General features: G+C 37.8%; 1 protein-coding gene across 1 annotated transcript; it reads right to left on the minus strand.

The window, feature by feature from the left end:
- Window positions 1-10,420: 10,420 nt before the first annotated feature.
- On the minus strand, window positions 10,421-18,321 carry LOC137039394 (piggyBac transposable element-derived protein 4-like). The gene is made up of 3 exons (XM_067414714.1): window positions 18,049-18,321; window positions 11,234-12,529; window positions 10,421-11,156 (listed from the first exon to the last, which is right to left on the minus strand). Exons 1-3 carry the CDS (start codon window positions 18,234-18,236, stop codon window positions 10,715-10,717), a joined length of 1,926 nt encoding a protein of 641 aa, XP_067270815.1. The 5' UTR covers window positions 18,237-18,321; the 3' UTR covers window positions 10,421-10,714.
- Window positions 18,322-22,727: the final 4,406 nt, after the last annotated feature.

Genomic DNA, 22,727 nt, shown 5'->3' on the forward strand with positions numbered 1-22,727 from the left:
TCGAAATACTGTAGAGGACTGCATGATGTATTGGAGACCAACTGTGGGCCGGGCCTTTGTCTAGGTCTGAACATTGGCTGAGTCGGCTCAATATCAGGCTCATCTACACTCTTCCACTTGTTTTCTAAGATGGAAAAAGGTAGGGATCGACTCACACTGCTTTTCCTATCTTTCCCTTTTTTACTTTGTACAGAGGCAGGTGAAGCAGATCTGCAAGACTTTGCTGGGGATGGTGATATGGAAGACAGACCAGATCTTTTCCTCTTTTGTGGAGTTTTTTCTGGATTCCAGTCACCCTCAGAAGCATCATTAGAGGGATCATAATCAGAAAACCTGTTGCATGAGGCAAGAAGGAGAGAAAAACATTACAACATACTTCACATGCAGGAACAAATGTCCAACAATCAAAAAAATAGTCTAGCTGAATTCATATTTTATTTTCTACCACTTAAATTGTCGCATCAGATGTAAGTCACTTTAGATAAAAGCGTCTGCTAAATGAATAAATGTAACTTTTGTATGTTTTTTTACACAAGATCTTTTTTTAGTATAAGAGAGATTTAATTACAAATAAAAATACCACCTATACATATTTAAAAATTTCTGCTCTTCATACAAAAAGCCTTTGTGCAACCCCAAAGAACATATGGTTTCCATTATATGGAATGTATAGCGAAATGTTATGTTAACATATGCACTGAAACTTACACACACACATCCATAACTCCCCTGTGTACATGCACCCGGCCACCACTCTCACACATGGAACCGAACACACATGTACACACAGTGTCTAGCTCTCTCATGCCTTCTCTAACATACATATATTCAAGCATACAATGGTTATAAATGAATGTAAAAAATAATAATAATACAAAATGATAACTGATTATGAATACTAATACAAAGTAATATTGACTAGTACAATTTGGACTACAGGCTTTACAGCCTAGAAATCTAGACGCACCCTAGCGGCAGCAAATCTAATTAGCCTTGAGTGTAGTCTAGCAACTTTCCATAGATTTGTGAGCTGGAAAAACCAAACTCTGGTCAGGCCAATCACATCGTGTGCAGAGTCAGTGGCAGGCTTAACATAATGACGGCAGAGTTGCGTGCTACTTATTAACAAAGAAGCTGGCGAACGGCGGTCTTTCGAATCGACTCTGGAAGACTTGGAGTTAAGCTTTTATTTGAGAAAAGAACAAAGAACGTAACTGAAATCATTCTTAAGAAGGGAAGATGTGTTCGGAGTTGTGCCGACCGGATACAGCGAAAGTTTACAGTCACCTAAAGGATTATTAGGAACACCGGTTTAATTTCTCATTAATGCAATTATCAACCAATCACATGGCAGTTGCTTCAATGCATTTAGGGGTGTGGTCCTGGTCAAGACAATCTCCTGAACTCCAAACTGAATGTCAGACTATGGAATGGTTGTTGGTGCCAACCGGGTCAGTCTCAGTATTTCACAATCTGCTCAGTTACTGGGATTTTCACACACAACCATTTCTAGGGTTTACACAGAATGGTGTGAAAAGGGAAAAACACCCAGTATGCAGCAGTCCTGTAAGCGAAAATGCCTTGTTGATGCTCGAGGTCAGAGGAGAATGGGCCGACTGATTCAAGCTGATAGAAGAGCAACTTTGACTGAAATAACCACTCATTACAACCGAGGTATGCAGAAAAGCATTAGTGAAGCCACAAGACACACAACCTTGAGGCGGATGGGTTACAACAGCAGAAGACCCCACCGGGTACCACTCATCTCCACTACAATTAGGAAAAAGAGGCTACAATCTGCACAAGTTCACCAAAATTGTACAGTTGAAGACTGGAAAAATGTTGCCTGGTCTGATGAGTCTCAATTTCTTTTGAAGATTTTCATATAATTTAACACAGTCTATGTTGTCTTTTTGTTTAGTAAAACTTGTTGGGAAAATGTTTTTGCAGTGCTTTGTCAGCAGAACAATCCAACAGGAGTTGCGGTATGTAGGATTGTGGTGCTGCAATACACCTTGTTTTTCCCCAACTGACAACCTGTGGTGTCGAAATACAATTGGGTAAACTGGCGGCGTGCGGGATCACACAGACCAAAACAAAAACAGACATTCCTACATGGAACGCACATTTCAAAGTAGAATAACTGTGAATAACATTGGTCTTCAGACAAACAAGTATGTGAACTTAGCATGTTTCCTACATATCTGCAAGCATATTGTGGTATTTTTTAGGCTTTTAATAAAGTAAAAAACTAACATACAGCACCTTTAAATAACAGTACAACCAAATGCTATCTAGAAAGACTCTCTGCAATGTGCAAAATGGCCGAATACATCACACCTTCCAAATTAAAAAGCCAATTGCTGATCATTAAAGTCATTGTGTCACTGGAAAACTGAGACTCGAGCTTAGGAGCCCAGGTCTACCCTGAAAAATACACTTTTGGATATAAGAAACATACTTTATGGGACAGATCATGTCATATTTTTCTTCTTATTTTTTTTTTTATTCAATTGTGAGTTCAACAAGCAGTTTGAGATTTCAAGTTTTCCCCCATTCATATATATAGGGCTTAGTCTTGGATAGCTGCCCGGAGGCGTTGCATATATGGCCTCCAAGTGAACACTTTCCTTGAATGGGGCTTGGTACATCCCAGATGTTTCCTTGAAAGGGACTTAGTACAACCCACTGAATAGATGTTTCCTTGAAAGGGACTTGGTACAACCCACTGAAGAGATGTCTATCTCAAAGCCTCGACTTTTTTTCATTCCGCTTGGAAATTTAAAGATGGTGCTGCTGTGAATGAGATCTATTGATTTGATGTGTTAAAGGTCCAGCACAAGGGATAGGGAGAACGTTTACACGGTTTTCTTTTCTTTTTCCTTTGGATTTTTTGAAGTGGTAAAAACTACACGTTTCCCTGTTAGCAAGAACATTCACAGTTTTAAACATGTTTGTGCAAGTCTAATGTAAGAAGATTTTTACATCAGTTCATAACCGGACCAAAGGCCTTAGGTCCCGTTAAGAACTGTTGTCAATTCTCTTACATTAGACTTGCACAATGTTTAACTGACAATATTATTATTTTATATTGTCACGCAGCGTTGCAACCCGCGATTTTTTTCACAGAAATTAACTAAATTGGGTGTTTATATATAAAAACATCCAGCTTAGCTAATTTCTGTGTATAAAATCACGGGTTGCATAGCAACAACGCTGCGTGACAATATAAAATAGGCCTAATAACAACATGCACTAAACAATTTCAGTAGGCTACTGAAACATTTTATTAAACAAAATTGTACACTGACACACCAATTGAATATAAATGTTCAAAGACAACTGTGGATATTGGGTCAAATCTGTTAGTAGCCTAGTGCAAACTAGTGTAAAAGGCTACTTTAAAATAAATCAAAGTAGGGTTTAATTTATTTCGCATTGATTTGTTAATTGGTACACCTGTGATGACAAGCATGGCTTATTTTCGTATTATGATGATCTTATGAAAATATGCATGGACTTACTCGTCCAGGACTGTGTCCAGACAATCGTCGGGCATCTCCTCCACCGCAGAGTCCACGCAAGAAGCGACACTCTCTTTATCCGATGAGGAATCCCATTCGGCCGTCTCGTCGTGTTCTTTATCGCTGTTGGCACATTCCTCCGAGCTGTCCAGGACGCTGTCCACCTTCTCCTCACTGCACGCGTCCATCTCTAAATGCAGAGCCGAATAAAGTCGCAGATTGCACGGAAAGTCGCTTCAGCGGATGGAGCAAATGCACCCTGCGGAGATTTCTCGCAGAATGCAGTTAACTCTTTAACCACCGAGAGCGCTCTTCGATTCGCTATTGTTCTTGTCTATCATGATTTTATCATCATGTTATTGGACAGCTGCCTCCAGATAAAACAACAGGTATACCTTGACTGGACGTCAATTTGATTATTCATCCTGATTGGATATTTTGAAATTAAGCGCTATGTTTTATATCCCGAAGGCATGTTTTACGATTCATGTGAGGACTTTGTGAAATGAACATGCCTACCTACTGAAGGAAAGAATCTGCCAATACCTCGGGGGGAAGATCAACAATGAAGAAGAAAAAAAAGAAAAAAAGTTTGTACTTTGTATCTTATAAATTGGGCTACAGCAAATACATCAATATAAAATTATTACATATCCAAAAGTGATTCTCAAAGGCAGTTTAATAATTAACATTTAACCTCATAAGACCCAGAAAAACAGTCTTTCAATTTAGTAATTTTCATGTCATTAATTGTTTATAGCATAATATTTGTTTATATATATATATATATATATATATATATATATATATATATATATATATATATATATATATATATATATATATATATATATATATATATATATATATATAATCATATGTAATGCTATGCCCTCTGTAGTGGACATTGTTTATTTAAAAAAAAGAGAGATGAAATTACATGAATAGGCAAAAACAATGTTTTTTTCCCCTTTTCATTCACCAATTTTTTTTAAATAAACAAACTTTGTTTAAAGATGATTATCAACTTTATGAAAGATATAACAGTATGATTTGATATAGCATTTTACTTTATGCAATATACAGGTAAAATGGGGTTTTCCCATTCAATGCAATGCATCTATAAATTGTCTCTAATTTGTATATTAATGTGTTCTTGGAACAACATGTAATAAAAAATTCATTTTAATAATTGAGAGTAATAGTTGGCAACATTTTCATAATAATGTCTAATATTTTATAGGAACATTGATGTGTAATTTCTTTCCCTATTCACTTGTTTTGTCCCGTTGTCATCTATTTTGTGTACAGAAAGACACATTTTGATTAAAAACCCTATTACATTTCCCTGAGATGTTGATTTATAACTAACCATTTGAAAATTAGATTTAAATGATAATTACAAAATACTTTTTCATAAGAATGCTACATTACATTATTCAATCATTCATAAAAAACCAAGGAGAAGTTGTTGACCTGGTGAAACAACAAAACAAATGTTATCTCTGGAAAGCCCTGATTGTGCTCTTTAAAGGACATCCTGACTTAAAACAGGACATCCTGTGACATCTACGGTCTCAGAGAAATTCACTAAAATATAATGAAAACTGTGGCACCCAGGAGGTTAATGACATTCAACGATTTGCAAAACAGTAAAGAAATCACTCAAATCAGACTACTTAAGAATATTACACACAATGATATAAAGACTGTTTTGAATGTAGTTGTAATACCGTTTAATAATAGTTCAGTCTAGGTAGTGTACCAGTAGCATTTCCATGACAGCTCGTTTTGGTAAACTTAGTTTGCAAAGTTAGTTAACCGTGCTCAGGACAGGAGAACCACAATGGTCAATTGGCTTTATTCACTCATGGTTGGCCACATCTATTCTAATCCTGATTTTGCAGCACCACAATGAAGAAAGACTCAATGAGCCTGGATCCTTACTGAATGATACAATTTTGCAAAACTAAATATTAGGACGGATCATTTAAAGGCCCTAAAAATATATAGTTCCAGTGCAAAAGAATAAAAAAAACAGCAAACATTTTTTTTTTCTTACAATAAAGCCGATTGTCAATGCTGGGGGTAATGTAGTAATATGAGTTAAGTAATCAGATTACTAACTAGTAAAGTAACATTAAATATACAACAAAATACCTTCAAATAAGTAACGAAAGTTACTTGTTTTCCCATACATTGACTGACAGCTCTCCTGTCGTCATGATGAGAGAAATCCAGAGTAAACATGTTATAATTGTAATTATAAACTAAATGTGAGCATGAATTTACTTATCTCACTGACACAAAAGCATTCAATAACCCTCAAAAATGAATAAAAACAGTGGAATGCAATTAAATTACACAAATATAGCCTACTTTGGGGACACTAAAACAATGATCTAAGTTATTCAACCAAATATACAAATACAATTATTTTATTAGGTCTTGTTTAATTATATAAACTATAATACTGATCTGCCAACATTGTTGCTATATGGTAAATTGAAATAAGTTGCATGTTTTCTCCAGAACACAGCCGATCCGAATCCAATTTTGTTGCAATATTGTCCTGTTTAACACTGTGAATCTGCTTTGAAATAATCGTCATTGTAAAAGAGCTATACAAATAAAGTTGATTGATATTTAATATGGCTGTATTAACCAAAGTCTTGCTGTTGAGAGGCAAATTTGACCGTTCGCAAAGACCCGCCCCCTTAATTACTGTTGCTATGTTACGACAAGCAAATGGTCTCTCGCTATGTTTAAACGGTCTGACCACAGACAGTCTCAACTTCCTAATAGTCATTTTAAAAAGAAATGTAAACAATACCATTTTGTGTCATGACAGGTCGATGTGAGCCTCAGGTAAAGCTGGTCGTTCATCTCTTCTAGTTAATTTATAGCCACATAAACATGAATGAACATCAGAAGGAATGTTTTTACAACCGCGAAAACACGCCATTATCATGTTCAGGTCCACCGACGTAACTTTCCTGACTGCTTCGTGGGACAAAATGGCGGAAAGCGTACAAGGTCGACCATCTGTCAATCAAACTACCCGGGAAATGTGAATTCGACCATTGGAATAAGCAAAACATTATTTTAGATAAACTTCTCATTTGTGTTTATTTCTTCTTCATCCTCTTCTTCTGCAAGCCAGAATGGCAGCACAGCTGAAAAGTTTAAGCTGCGTCCTCTACTGTACAGGTATGAATTTGCATGTATTATTCAGTTTAATTTTGGTGTTAAAGAGCATAAAAATTTGCCAAAAATAAAATTTATTTTATTAATAAAAAAAAAAGCAAGTAAGCCAACCCCAGGTTAAAAAAATGTAACTCAACATTACTTCTATGAAAAGTAACAAAATTAACTAAGTTAATTAAATAACTTACCCCAACACTGTCTTCTCATAAATGGTGTTTGCTAATTCATCTGAATTGTATCCAAACATCCTTATTGTAAACACGTTTCCCTTATGTTTTAATTATGTTTAACGTACTATAGTATAAAATGTTGAGGTGAATGGCGTTGAAAACAGACTGTGTTGGACTTTTTTCCCCCAAAGTCCTCCCCAAGTTCAATGATCGGCCAGGAGTCGAGTTATCAATCAAAAGTATACATTTATTAAAGTAACAGCGAGTAAAAAAGGTTTCTGAGCTCAGGATCCAGACCAGCAAAGACCCGCATCAGGAAAATCCTGATGACTTCTATGGCTGCTCTTGAATGAATTTCACAACTCTATCATGCATATTTTATATTCTTGTTCTTCATCCCCTTCTCCTTCTGTACAGTCTCCTCCAATTGGGGTGTCCTGCGTCATCAGTCTCCTGGCAGTATTTCTATAGGTTAACACACACTCACACACACACATACACACACACACAAAGAAAGTACAGCTCTGGTATTTTTCCATCTTAGAGATCCCCTACCCCCTCTGTCTAACCCTTGCTTGACCTCGTACCACGTCGTACTACCACCTATCCTTATCCTTAGTTTCGTTTCACACTCTTTATAGCGTCCTGCAAAAATCTCAGCACCTTCCCCAAATCTTCTGTACATTTGCAAGTTAAATCATCATAAGCAAATTGAAGAACAACTCAATTCATAATGAACATCACTCAATCATTAATACTTTGTGGTGAAAAACACAATTAATACTGTATACCCAATACTTAATACTGTGAATCATAATATGCCATATGACTAATACTTCATATCCTAATATGCGACTACATGAAAATAATGAACATATCCTTGAAATAAATGAAAATATCCTTCAACTGTTAGTGCCATGTTACCATAAATTAATCTAAGACTGAGAATAATATTACAATTAATGTTATGAGAATAAAGCTGTACAATGAAGAATCAAAGTTCTTCAGCAAAAAAAAAAAAAAAACTTTAGTGAATCAGAAGCTGAATCAGGTTTTTTTGCGCACCTCTTTTTATTTTTGTCAGAATACAATATAGCAAAACACATTAAGAAAAACATACATTCAATTCTTGATTTCACAGCACCACAATAGTAAAAAAATAAAATAAAAAACATAATCATCAAAAGAACTGTTACAGAACATGTTAAAAAAGCATTACCGTAAATGTTTAGTTCCAGTGTGGTTAGGGTGCATCAGAATAAAATATTTTTTTTCGCAATTACTTACAGTGTTAGTACTTATAAACCTACCACCAGAACTTTAACCTTCCATTTAATCAGTTTTATAATAGGCTTCAAATGCCATTTACTCTGCATTTACACCTGAAGCGACTTGCGCAAATAAATTGCGTTTTTGGCTGTAGTTGAACACTTGAACATTTTGAGTTTACTCGCATCCTTCGCGCGTGACGTTTACTACACAAACAGACGCAAATTCGCGTCATGGAAGGGGCTTCTGCCAGGCGGCTCGTCTCGTTGTGAAATGGCTGACATGGAATTGTTTAAAAATATGGCGAATAAGCTCAATTTGCCAGCTTTAGCTAGCTTGTAGTCTCAATATGTATAGCACAAACTGAGTAAAGAGAATTTTTTTACAACTTACCAGACTGTCCGACCTCCTCACTCACTTTCTTCCAAGCAAGACCCTTTTAATTCCGGTTTCTATAAAATACGAAGATTTATATAGCTCCGGGTATCAACATATGATTTTGTCCTCAATATTGTCACTACTAGTGCAAGCTCCTGATTGGTTACCGCGGAGCGCATATCCTCAAAGTTCAGATTTTTCAACTCACACACGTCAAGCGCTCAATTCGCGCCGCAGAATGTCTATTTGTATCTTTGCATTGACGTAACATGTACAGTCTTGTTCAAAATAATAGCAGTACAATGTGACTAACCAGAATAATCAAGGTTTTTCGTATATTTTTTTATTGCTACGTGGCAAACAAGTTACCAGTAGGTTCAGTAGATTCTCAGAAAACAAATGAGACCCAGCATTCATGATATGCACGCTCTTAAGGCTGTGCAATTGGGCAATTAGTTGAATTAGTTGAAAGGGGTGTGTTCAAAAAAATAGCAGTGTGGCATTCAATCACTGAGGTCATCAATTTTGTGAAGAAACAGGTGTGAATCAGGTGGCCCCTATTTAAGGATGAAGCCAACACTTGTTGAACATGCATTTGAAAGCTGAGGAAAATGGGTCGTTCAAGACATTGTTCAGAAGAACAGCGTACTTTGATTAAAAAGTTGATTAGAGAGGGGAAAACCTATAAAGAGGTGCAAAAAATGATAGGCTGTTCAGCTAAAATGATCTCCAATGCCTTAAAATGGAGAGCAAAACCAGAGAGACGTGGAAGAAAACGGAAGACAACCATCAAAATGGATAGAAGAATAACCAGAATGGCAAAGGCTCAGCCAATGATCACCTCCAGGATGATCAAAGACAGTCTGGAGTTACCTGTAAGTACTGTGACAGTTAGAAGACGTCTGTGTGAAGCTAATCTATTTTCAAGAATCCCCCGCAAAGTCCCTCTGTTAAAAAAAAGGCATGTGCAGAAGAGGTTACAATTTGCCAAAGAACATCAACTGGCCTAAAGAGAAATGGAGGAACATTTTGTGGACTGATGAGAGTAAAATTGTTCTTTTTGGGTCCAAGGGCCACAGGCAGTTTGTGAGACGACCCCCAAACTCTGAATTCAAGCCACAGTACACAGTGAAGACAGTGAAGCATGGAGGTGCAAGCATCATGATATGGGCATGTTTCTCCTACTATGGTGTTGGGCCTATTTATCGCATACCAGGGATCATGGATCAGTTTGCATATGTTAAAATACTTGAAGAGGTCATGTTGCCCTATGCTGAAGAGGACATGCCCTTGAAACGGGTGTTTCAACAAGACAATGACCCAAAACACACTAGTAAACGGGCAAAGTCTTGGTTCCAAACCAACAAAATTAATGTTATGGAGTGGCCAGCACAATCTCCAGACCTTAATCTAATTGAGAACTTGTGGGGTGATATCAAAAATGCTGTTTCTGAAGCAAAACCAAGAAATGTGAATGAATTGTGGAATGTTGTTAAAGAATCATGGAGTGGAATAACAGCTGAGAGGTGCCACAAGTTGGTTGACTCCATGCCACACAGATGTCAAGCAGTTTTAAAAAACTGTGGTCATACAACTAAATATTAGTTTAGTGATTCACAGGATTGCTAAATCCCAGGAAAAAAAAAATTTTGTACAAAATAGTTTTGAGTTTGTACAGTCAAAGGTAGACACTGCTATTTTTTTGAACACACCCCTTTCAACTAATTGCCCAATTGCACAGCCTTAAGAGCGTGCATATCATGAATGCTGGGTCTCATTTGTTTTCTGAGAATCTACTGAACCTACTGGTAACTTGTTTGCCACGTAGCAATAAAAAATATACTAAAAACCTTGATTATTCTGGTTAGTCACATTGTACTGCTATTATTTTGAACAAGACTGTAAATCACTCACGCTTAATAATTCATTTGCGTCTGGTGTGAAAGCACCATTAGTAATTGTCAGCTAGTTTTATGTTGATTTCTTTTTTTTCTGTTTCTTGGTATTTGAGTTTTGTTTGGCAGTTTTGCATCAATGAATAACCATGGGCCAGGATTATTATTGTTAAAAAAAATGTTAATTCACATTTTTGTGCATTCCCTAGGAATTTTTGTAATTCCAAATAACACTGCCTTGGGCCACCTTAACATTTAGAGACTCAGAGGTTTACTCCGCATCATCTTTGCGGTCTGAATCATGCCATGTAATGTAACAGTTACGGTTTGCAACAAGGCACAATGCCACGTCACAAGTTACACAAATCATTGGAGTTTTAGCGCTACAAATTTTGCATCTCCGCCGTCCCAGTGTGCCGTCTCCGCTGATGTACTTGGGAAGGTGGGGTTTGGTAGAAGAAATCGGGCGTATTTTTGCAGGAGCAGATACAGGGCCGGTTCCTGCAAGCTCTGCAACAAGAGCCTCTCGGAATGCCTTCTGGGTCAAAGGCTTCTGGTTGTTCATCTGGGCCGTCTGCTTGTGCAAAATGAAGGCGTTTACTATAGCAATGTCCACAAAGTGGTAAAAAAAGGACCGATACCACTTTTGCGTTTTATGTAGAACTGTGTAATATCCAATCAGAGCATCAGACAGATCCACGCCTCCCATGTTCCTGGAATGAAAAGAACAAGATTTGTCATTTAAGAGGCACAATCACAAACTTTACACCATTGAATAAAGTCTACTAACTTGTTGTAGTCCAACACTGCAGCTGGAACGGGGAAATCCTGAATGGCCCAAACTCCATCGGCTCCTTTCACATTCCTCTTTATGGTTTCACCATTAAAGGCTTTATGAATGGTGGAGCACATCAGCACGTCCCTCTTGTCCTTCCACTCAACAAACAGCAGGTTGTCTTCCCGAAACCAGCGAATATTGCCACGAGGAGCCTGTTTCTTTGAGTGACCAATGCGGTTTGCTCGAACAGTGCCACAGGCCCAGATCTTCTTAGCGAGCAAGTCTCTGAAGAGCTTGGGACTGGTGTAAAAGTTGTCAACAAACAGCTTGTAGCCATAACCCAACAACCTTTCATCTGCCAGATGCATGACAGAATCATAGCTAATGCCTTTGCTCTCCACTGCATTCACCTTTCCCTCATAAATGAAGAAGTCCCATGTGTAGCCACAGAGGGAATCTGCCAGTACAAAGAGTTTGTACCCCCATCTTGTAGGTTTGTTTTTCATGTACTGTTTGAGTCCATGTCTTGCCTTTGATGCAACCATTCGTTCATCAATGGAGATGTTCTGAAAGGGATGGAAAGAGGCTCTGCAGGCGTCCCTAATGTCCTGGTACAGCGGTTTGATCCTACACAGGCGGTCATATTCAGGCGTTCCCTTCTTCTTGTCATTCTCTGCATCTAATTTGGGGTCACTAAGATGGAGAGCCGCACATATTCGGCGAAATTTTTTACCAGTCATGATTTGAGCAGGATATGGCAGACTGTAGATGTGAGACTTCCTCCAGTAGTCCGTCAGTGAGAAGCATTTCAGCAAACCCATGTAAATCACCAGTGCTAGAAAGGACTTGAATTCTTTCACAGAAATTTCCTGCCATTCCTCCTTCTTTCCTTCCTGACGCTTGGCCCCGTATTCATTTGTGTTTGATAAAATTGTCCGCATGACAGATTTAGAAAAGAACAACTCGAAATACTGTAGAGGACTGCATGATGTATTGGAGACTAACTGTGGGCCGGGCGTGTGTTTAGGTCTGAACTTTGGCTGAGTCGGCTCAATATCAGGCTCATCTACACTTTTCCACTTGTTTTCTGTAATGGAAAAAGGTAGGGATCGACTCACACTGCTTTTCCTAACTTTCCCTTTCCTACTTTGTACAGAGCCAGGTGAAGCAGATATGTGAGACTTTGCTGGAGATGGAGAAATGGAAGACAGACTGGATCTCTTCTTCTTTTTTGGAGTAACCTCAGGATACCAGTCATCATCATCCCCACCATCAGAAGCATCATCAGCAGGATCATAATCAGAAAACCTGTTGCATGAGACAAGAAAAAAAGAAAAAAATCATTACAAATGAGCTTCATTACTAAAGAGAGACCTGAAAGAAACACAGTTATTGAAAAAATATTAGATGGGAGGAAAACATAGTTTATATTTAAAAGGAATATGGACATAGTGTTCATGTCACCTTTAAATTTCTGAGGAGCATTTTTTAAGCTCAAAAGTGGGCAGAGCCGGACAGTACCATCTTGGCAGCATGCCACTGCCAGATAACAGAAAATAGGCTTATATGTAGGACGTGGGTTGGGCTGAGGTGCCTGGTTGCAGAAACCAGCAGCAATTTGCAACATTTTAAAGGCCTCGACACCCTGGGACGAATACCGTCTTGAGTGTTCACACCCAAGCAATTTTCACTTGCGATGCACCGAGTGAATGTGCAAATTCATTAGACAGCGCTCCCAGTAAACATGGTGGTGCTGCGGCACTTTAAGCTTCTGACCAAGCGGCAACCTCCCCTAGTTTTTGCTGAGGCCAATATGGAAGTCACTTAAACTGCAATTCCTTGACTGGCCACTAGGGACAGGCTCCACAAGGGAGCAGAATTTAATTGAGTCCCATGTTAAAATGCCCAACTTTGCAGCAGAAAAAAAACATGTTTAAAGCCTGGTACAAATTGTGGTTTTGGTCTATACGGCTAATTTTGACCTTCATGGCAACTGCGAGGGGGGTGAACTCATTAGTTTACATTACAGGTACTGGTCATGTATAATTAGAATATCATCAAAAACCTGATTTATGTCACTAATTCCATTCAAAAAGTGTAACTTTTATATTATATTCATTCATTACACACAGTCTGATATATTTCAAATGTTTATTTCTTTTAATTTTGATGATTATAACTGACAACTAAGGAAAATCCCAAATTAAGCATTTTAGAAAATTAGAATATTACTTAGGACCAATACAAAGAAAGGATTTCTAGAAATCTTGGCCAACTGAAAAGTACGAACATGAAAAGTATGAGCATATACAGCACTCAATACTTAGTTGGGGCTCCTTTTGCCTGAATTACTGCAGCAATGCGGCGTGGCATGGAGTCGATCAGTCTGTGGCTCTGCTCAGGTGTTTTGAGAGCCTAGGTTGATCTGATAGTGGCCTTCAGCTCTTCTGCATTGTTGGGTCTGGTATATTGCATCCTTCCCTTCACAATACCCCATAGATTTTCTGGTGAGTCAGGTGAGTTTACTGGCCAATTAAGAACAGGGATACCATGGTCCTTAAACCAGGTACTGGTTGCTTTGGCACTGTGTGCAGGTACCAAGTCCTGTTGGAAAATGAAATCAGCAACTCCATAAAGTTGGTCAGCAGCAGGAATTATGAAGTGCTCTAAAACTTCCTGGTATAGGGCTGCACTGACCTTGGACCTCAGAAAACACAGTGGACTAACACCAGCAGATGACATGGCACCCCAAACCATTACTGACTGTGGAAACTTTACTCTCAAGCAATAAGGATTGTGTGCATCTCCTCTCTTCCTCCAGACTCTGGGACCCTGATTTCCAAAGGAAATGCAAAATTAACTTTCATCAGAGAACATAACTTTGGACAACTCAGCAGCAATCCTGTCCTTTTTTTCTTTAGCCAAGGCGAGACGCTTCTGACGCTGTCTGTTGTTCAAGAGTAGCTTGACACAAGGGATGCGACAGCTGAAGCCCATGTCTTGCATATGTCTGTGCGTAGTGGTTCTTAAAGCGCTGACTCCAGCTGCAGTCCACTCTTTGTGAATTTCCCCCTCATTTTTGAATGGGTTTTGTTTCACAATCCTCTCCAGGGTGAGGTTATCCCTACTGCATGTACACTTTTTTTTCTACCACATCTTTTCCTTCCCTTCACCTCTCTGTTAATGTGCTTGGACACTAGGGCTGTCAACGAATATTCTAATTTCGAATATATATTTGAATAGTTTTTAAAAAACTAATTTCGAAGGTGTGTCTGGAAGTACTTCGGATTTTGGTCGGTAGGAGGTAAAATTGTTGAGCCGCGAGATAAAGTTGAATGCAAGCTAAGGTCATGTAAGATACAGTTAGCATACCATGCCTCATTTTATTTAATGTTAAACAGAAGCATTACTAAAGTGTAGGCTACTGTATTGACTTTATAGATATTGCTAGCCTGACAAGCCAGACCCACATTAAGATGTTTGGTCTGGAAACTCACGATTGACAGCTCAATCCGAGGGGTCGGATAAACGGATGTCTTTCAAACTCCCTCTGCACGCGATAGGATAGCGCTACAACCAACCAGAGCAACGAAGGTGAAACAGAGCTTGTTGATAGATTAAACATTCGCCGTATCTGGTCAGCTAAACTCCGAACACATCTTCCCTTTTTAAGAATGACTTCAGTGCCGCTCTTTGTTCTTTTCTCAGAGAAAAGCTTAACTCCAAGTCTTCCAGAGTCGCGGTCAAAGCTGATTCGAAAGACAGCCATTCACCAGTGTCTGTGTTTACTAGAAGCACGCAAACGCAACTCGGCCGTCGTCATTATGGCCCCGCCCACCGACTCTATACACGATGTGATTGGCCCAGCAAGAGTTAGGGGAATACAGCTCAGAAGGGTATTGAGAGTTACTAGACGACACTCGCGGGCAGATTAAATTTGCTGCCACTAGGGTGTGTCTAGATTTCTAGGCTAAGATATTGCAAGAATAAAGGATAAATGCACTGGTTTGATTATTTACCGTTTCATGTCAAGGAAAAGTTCCATGTTTAGCAAAGCTAGAATGCTGTAAAACTTCAATTAACATTAATAATATTTGTTTCAATCACTGAATGAAGCCTGCTATATTCAGTGATATAGCCTGAGTCACGACCTTAAATTGCTTGCACAAAACTCTTGATCAGCACTCAAAGTTTGTTCATTTAAACCGTTATGCGCAGAGAGGGTGAGGGTGAGCGTGAGGGCGAGAGAGAGTGAGGTCTGCGGTGTTGGCCATTATGATGTGAGCGTCCAGACTGTCTGCGGTGTTCATCGCTCATGTACCCGCAGATAACAGCTTCATCTAGTTGATTTACTTGTTTTTGTGTAAGTAATACATTTTCAAATATGTTTAAACTTAAATAGACTACCTATACAAGTAGGTATGTCTCTTTGTATTCATTTGTCCAGTAATTGATGTAATGCAATTGACAAAACGTGCATGTCATTTTTGAGCAATTTTGACAGCCCTATTGGACACAGAGCTCTGGGAACAGCCAGCCTCTTTTGCGATGACCTTTTGTGTCTTGCCCTCCTTGTGCAAGGTGTCAATGGTCGTCTTTTGGACAACTGTCAAGTCATCAGTCTTCCCCATGAGTGTGTAGCCTACAGAACTACACTGAGACCATTTAAAGGCCTTTGCAGGTGTTTTGAGTTAATTATCTGATTATAATTATAATCCTCAAAATTAAAATAAATAAACATTTGAAATGTATCAATTTGTGTGTAAAGAATAAATATAATATACAAGTTTCACTTTTTGATTGGAAATAGTGAAATAAATCAACTTTTTGATGATATTCTACTTATGACCAGCACCTGTTATAAAGACTTACAGTACAACATAATTAAGGGCGTGGCCACTTGGAGTGACAGGTGGATAGCCATTCATCTGCTGTCTGTAAGTCATCGCACTCTTAATTATGCAAAACTTTAAGGCTTAATATGATGTAAATGAATGAGTTATAAAAATAAATAAATAAATCACCCCCGTCAGATGTCATGAAGGGAAAATTTAGCTGTATAGACCTAAACCACAATTTGTACCGGGCTGTAAAGATGTTTTTTTCTGCTGTAAAGTTGGGCATTTTAACATGAGCTCAATGAGATTCTGCTTCTGGAGCCTGTCTCTAGTGGCCAGTCGATGGTGGAGGTTGCCGCTTGGTTGGTGTGCACATTGGCGCCCTTTGTTTAGTCACAAGGCATTAAACGTCCGGCGATAAATGTATGCGAAAATCGTCCCGTGTGAACAGGCCTTAAGGCTTAATATAATTTAAACAAATTACTTATTAAAACGTCCCCCCCCCCCCTTTAACAGTTGTCACAACGGCAAAATTAGCTGTATAGACCAAAACGACTTTTTGTACCAGGCTGTAAACAGGTTTTTCTGGTGTAAAGTTAGGCATTTTAGTATTTACCTTTATTATTTTTATTAAGTCGCAGAAACAAGTTTCTATACTTTACGGCCATGTGCATTAAAATATAAATGATACAATGTAGTGATTTAATTACACATAAAAGGCTGCCTACGCATACTTTAAAGCAATAGGGTGACACTGTAAGTATAAAAACCTGGACCTTGTGTCTAGTACTTTTGGATATTCCGAGTCCAACACACCCATTTCAGGTCTCGGAGTCTCTGTCTCTGTTATCCATCACCAGGATAGGAAGCTGAATACTAATATATTTCACACAAACACGTGTTTCGCTATCTGTTATATTTCAAAAGTTTTTAGTCTTGCTGAGATCTTTATGTCGTATGAGTTTCTATGCCCATTCAAGGAATATCGTCTAGCGCCTGGATATAAAGAGTTAAATTAAATTGGTTGCCCTGCATCATTCATGTATTCAGTTGCGCTTATGTAAGTATCATAAAACAACATTAGGACGCTAACAACATTAAAATGATAAATTACCATTATAACAAGTAGATAGCAGATGAGGAACATTTATTGGCTCATTAGCCATTTCCACTCCCTAACATTTTTTTTCATGTTTTGCAGTTAAATTAATTTTTTATAGATTATCAAAGTACTATTAAAACATTTTGGTCACTTTATTTGTACTGAAGTGTTACATAGGCTAATTGCAAGGAAACAACATCACAAAATCTCATAAAAATAAAACCCTTAACAAATAAATATTTATTTAAATTGTGTCTCTGCTTTGTTTATTATAATGAGAGGATTTGTAGATAATGAGAAGATTTATCTAAACGTAAAACAAACTAAAATTCATTCAGCGTTTTGATCAAGCGGATTCTGTTTGTTTGCTTTGGTGGCGGTGTTTTTTCCTCTAACTGGCAATCCCGGGTATCAAAATATGATTCAGGTAAACTGGCAGCATGGTTAACACACAGACGAAAACAAAAACAGACATTCCGGCACGGAACGCACATTTCAAAACATGGCCATACATACTATGGTATTTTTATGTTTTAGTAGTAAAAAAAAATACATACAGAACCTTTATAATGTCAAACTAAGCCAATTTTATTGTGGAGCTATGCAACTTATCTCAGTCCTCTAATAATGGGTCATTACTTTTCTTTAGGGGTTTTTATTATGCCAGTGGCCCCAGGTTGGGGGTTGGGCACTGGGCTAACAACCCAGTCCCTTAAAAAAATCTTTTTTACGGAAACAAAACAAGTATAGATAGGTATCTGTTCAGTATGCACGGGAGAATTGTGTTGCACGCAAGGAGATTGTAAAGAAATATTTTCAAAAAAAGGGCTTATATTTTGCATGCATTTGTGGTATTTACATATGCAGGGCAACATGCATGGACTTACTCGTCCAGGACTGTGTCCAGACAATCGTCGGACATCTCCTCCACCGCAGAGTCCACGCAAGAAGCGACACTCTCTTTATCCGATGAGGAATCCCATTCCTCCGTCTCGTCGTGTTCTTTATCGCCGTTGATACATTCCTCCAAACGGTCCAGGAGGCTGTCGAGCTTCTCCTCACGGCACGCGTCCATCGCTAAATGCAGAGCCGAATAAAGTCACAGATTGCACGGAAAGTCGCTCCACCGAATGGAGCAAAAACACCATGCGGTGATTTCTTTTTAGGATGAACCCTTTAACCACCGAGATCGCTCTTCTATTCGCTATAGGTATCCCGTACCTGGACGTCACTGAGATTGGTCGTCCTGATTGGCTATTTTGAAAAAAGCGCTTATTTTATAGCCCGAAGGCATTTTTTTTTTTTTTTGTCTACGGGAGAAAAGCAAAATCTGCAAATATTTCTAGTGGGGTATTGGTCTCAGTACTAAGAACTAAGACTAAGAAAATAGTAATAATAATTTTTATATAGCCTACACACACACACACACACACACACACACACACACACACACACACACACACACACACACACACACACACACACACACACACACACACACACACACACACACACACACACACACACGTGTAAACAATAAAATATTTTAAGTTCCCTTTATGAAAAATTAGCATGTTTTAATTATAGTAGAAGTGTATTAACCATGTTTTTTTTTTTTTTTTTTGCTAATTGATTATCGTTTATTTAACCAGTTTTACCACAAATACCATGATTAAACTATGGTTAGAGTAGCAAAACCACGGTTAATTTGTGGTTACCATGGTTTGATTACAATACCCATGTTGTTGTTTTCTGTAGTAAAATCATGGTTCATTTCTATTAGGATCACTCCCTCAGAAAGTCATCACTCACCTTCACTGTCCATCAGATTCCCGTTTATCTTCTAAGCATTAATGAAGATATTTTTAATGAAATGGTACAACAATTTTCATTTTTTGGTTGAAATAGCCCTTTAAAAATAATTGTTATATATGTTTACTGATATACTTATAAAGCTACTTCGCTGTGCACATCGCACATTTGATGTGCATGTATATTTTTTTCTCCCGCTTTTAATTAGATCATGAAAAAATCATTTAAAAAAAAGTGGCTTATTTTTCTACCAATATTTTCACACATCCAAAAATGATTCTGAAATGGCAATTAATAGTAAACATATAATAACATGCAAAAACGTACAAACAGTTCAAATATCACTCAAATCAGACTACTTTAGAATATTATACACAATGATATAAAACATGTTTTGGATGCGTTTACATCTGTAATACAATTAGATCAAATCGTTCAGCCTACAGCAGGTGATGACCAATGGCATTTCTATGAGAGCTTGTTTTGGTTAAAAAAGGTTCCACACACACATTTTACAGCACAGTTAAAGTGCTCAGAACAGGAGAACCACAATGGTCAATTGGCTTTATTCACTTCACGACTGGCCACATACAGTGGGTACATAAAGTATTCATACCCTCTTAAATTTTTCGCTCTTATATTCACGGTTTCTTATATTCACGATTCACGGTATATATTTCGCTCTTATATTTACACACGACGGTGAATAAAATTCACCGTCGTTGCTCCGGTTGGTGTAGCGCTATCCTATCGCGTGCAGAGGGAGTTTGAAAGACAACCGTTTATCCCGCCCCTCTGATTGAGCTGTCAATGGTGAGTCTCCAGACCAAACATCTTGATGTGGGTCTGGCTTGTCAGGCTAACAGCACCCTATATTGACAGGAAAAAAACAGAATTGTTGACATTTTTGCAGATTTATTAAAGCAGCACTAGGTAACTTCAACCTTCATAATATATTTTCAAGACTCTTGTGATGATAAATCGACTTACAATAGGTTGAATAACACGTCTGCCATAGCCTGACGGGGTCTGTATCGTTGTTAATCGTACTTTTAAACTTTGGGTTTCGGGTAGTAACCCGAGAACAAAAATTGAAGTTTCGCAAACTAATTTCGGGAGAAGCACGCGCAGACAATTAAATAACAATTTACAATTAAGTAAATGCGAGTCGTACGTCATTGAAAAAAGGACGGAGGCGAATGACATCAACTCAGGTGGACACAAACTGCGATCAAGGGCCAGTGTTGCAAAGTCTGCGGTTTTCATGCAGAATTGGGCTACTTTAACACAGTTTTCAGTTGCAATTGGACAGGTTTTGTTGTGAAAACCTGGCCACCCTGTCAATTTGGTGTAAACTTGAGTATAAAAAAAAGGTTACACTAAACCAGAGGCGTTTTAACTTAACTACAGTGCCCTATGATGGTTACTGTAATGCTGGCTCAATTTACCCCATAGCATTTGGCTCAATTTGTCCCGTAGCTACCATTTTGGACACAACTAGCTAGCTTATCATTTCAGGCTAATATTTGGCTAAATGATTTGCATGGTTTTACGCATTGCTAAATCACCAATATGGACCAATAATATTTTTAGACATGGAAAATGTTGCTTTGATATAACAGCCAATTACATCTATTATGCTAACATTTTACTTTGACCAGCCAAAAACAGTTTTTAAAGTAAAAGGGTGCCTTCCACTCCTCCCATGTGCTTCTCATTTTCAGTCTGGCAGAAATAATGGGTTGTTCCAAAATGTATGGTCACATGACAAAGTGTACCCCCCAAGATAAAGGGGGCGGGTCAACTTATCCACTATCTTATCTTACCCCACTCTCCCCTAAATATTATATCAATATTAAAATTAAGTTTAATTGCAGTTCCACCTTTAACAAATTCAGTCATGAATTATTTAAAAAAAGATCATTTCTGACTTACAAGACTTAGCAAATTCCATCCACTGTTGCCTTAACGCGGGGTTTTGGGGAATCTGTGCAGGACTGTCTTGGTCTGGCAACCAAAAACGCACTTTTTTGGTGACATTGTTATGTGCACATCACCTGTTCAGCGCATCCTACAAGCCAGCGCTTTGATGGGGGTAGGCTGTTACTTTCGCTCTCTCTCTCTCTCTCTCTCTCAGGCCCATACAAGGAAATTCCGCCCCCATTAACGTCAAAGGGGACGCATGATCTCAAAAAACTGGCCGAAACTTATGACTAACCGGAAGTAGTATTTTTGACACAGAAATACTCCATCAAACGTCCAACATTAGTTTTTGAAACTTTGTCTATGTTTAGGATGGGAATCCAAGTCTTTAACAGTGAAAAAAGATCAGTATGCATGAAACAGCATTTCACCCCCCCTTTAAAAAAAGATCATTTCTGACTTACAAACAATATTTTTCAACAAACTACGCCTAATCACACATCCATAAAGTGATTCTGAAAGGCACTTAATAATAAAACATATATATAATTTTTTAGTAACACGATTAGTTACTTTTTTTGTAGAGTAACACATTACTTTTAAAAGTAACTTTTCCCAACACTGTCCATTGTCTTTTCTTGAATGCTGTTTGGTAATTCATCTGAATTGTACCGATAATGTTATAAATGCTGCAAGGTTTCGTCACCAGAGTTCACATTTTTACAAAACAACAACAAAGGTGAAGCTTAGTTATGCTATGAAGGAGAGTGGAACGATGGGAGATGCCATTTCATCACAAATTCTCAAATCATGTTCACAGATGAGGTAATTCATTCGTTTTGGAATTACCTATACGTTTGATCACACTATTTTGTCGTCGTTATGCTGCGCAGTTTAACTTGTTTAAAACAATGGTAGTAAATTTGAACAAACACACAGTATTTTTATGTAACAGATAATGTATTTAAAGGGGTCAAACTGTTTAAAAACAAATATATATACACTCTAAAAAATAATTCAGTGGCTTAGTAAATATCACAGTAATAATTAACTTTATTAACTTAATAAAATCTCTCAATATCATTTACTTGATGGTTTTAGTTAAAGATACCAAAATAATTGACTAAAAATCCAACAGTTAATTTTGTCTAAAATGTATAGTTATATTTAAGTTTTTTTCACTAAAATAATTTAGTATTCAAATAACCAATTATTTATTTTAAATATACTTAATACATTTGTGAAATTTATTTCAAAATATTTGAGAATGGAGAATTAAACCGATCTGTTTCAAGAACCACAAATATTACTTAATTAAAATCAAGATTATTAATATTTAACACACACTGAGGAAATTGAGTAAGTTTACTCGATTAAAACAATGCACCCCTCCCCCACCCTCTGCCGTGACTACAGCTCGACGGTTGAGTGAGTGCGGATATTTGAATTCTCCTCAGTCACCAGAGCAGTTTCTTCTTCTCAGCGTCGCAGAATTGGGGCATTTCCTCTGTTAAATTCAGGTTTGTATGTTTTTTTTTTTTTTAAATCTATATAATCATTACTGTGCTAAAAGGCATTTTATTTAATTCAAAACAACATACAGGGACAGTGTGAGTCACCTTAAGTTAACGTGTGGCGTTGGTCTTTGAAACGCCTGCTGTGTTGCTCAAAACACAACTTTATTCGGAAAGATAATGAATTTGGATGATAAAATCTTATTAAAACTGGCCACTGTTTGTTTATTGTCAGGTTATGGAGTCTGGCGCCTAAAAATGAAATGCAGGACAGCGGTCTCAAGTTCAAAGTCCACCCGCAGACCGAGTTAGTCCAT

The sequence above is a fragment of the Pseudorasbora parva genome, chromosome 14, assembly GCF_024679245.1.
Source record: "Pseudorasbora parva isolate DD20220531a chromosome 14, ASM2467924v1, whole genome shotgun sequence".
NCBI classification, from domain to species: domain Eukaryota; kingdom Metazoa; phylum Chordata; class Actinopteri; order Cypriniformes; family Gobionidae; genus Pseudorasbora; species Pseudorasbora parva.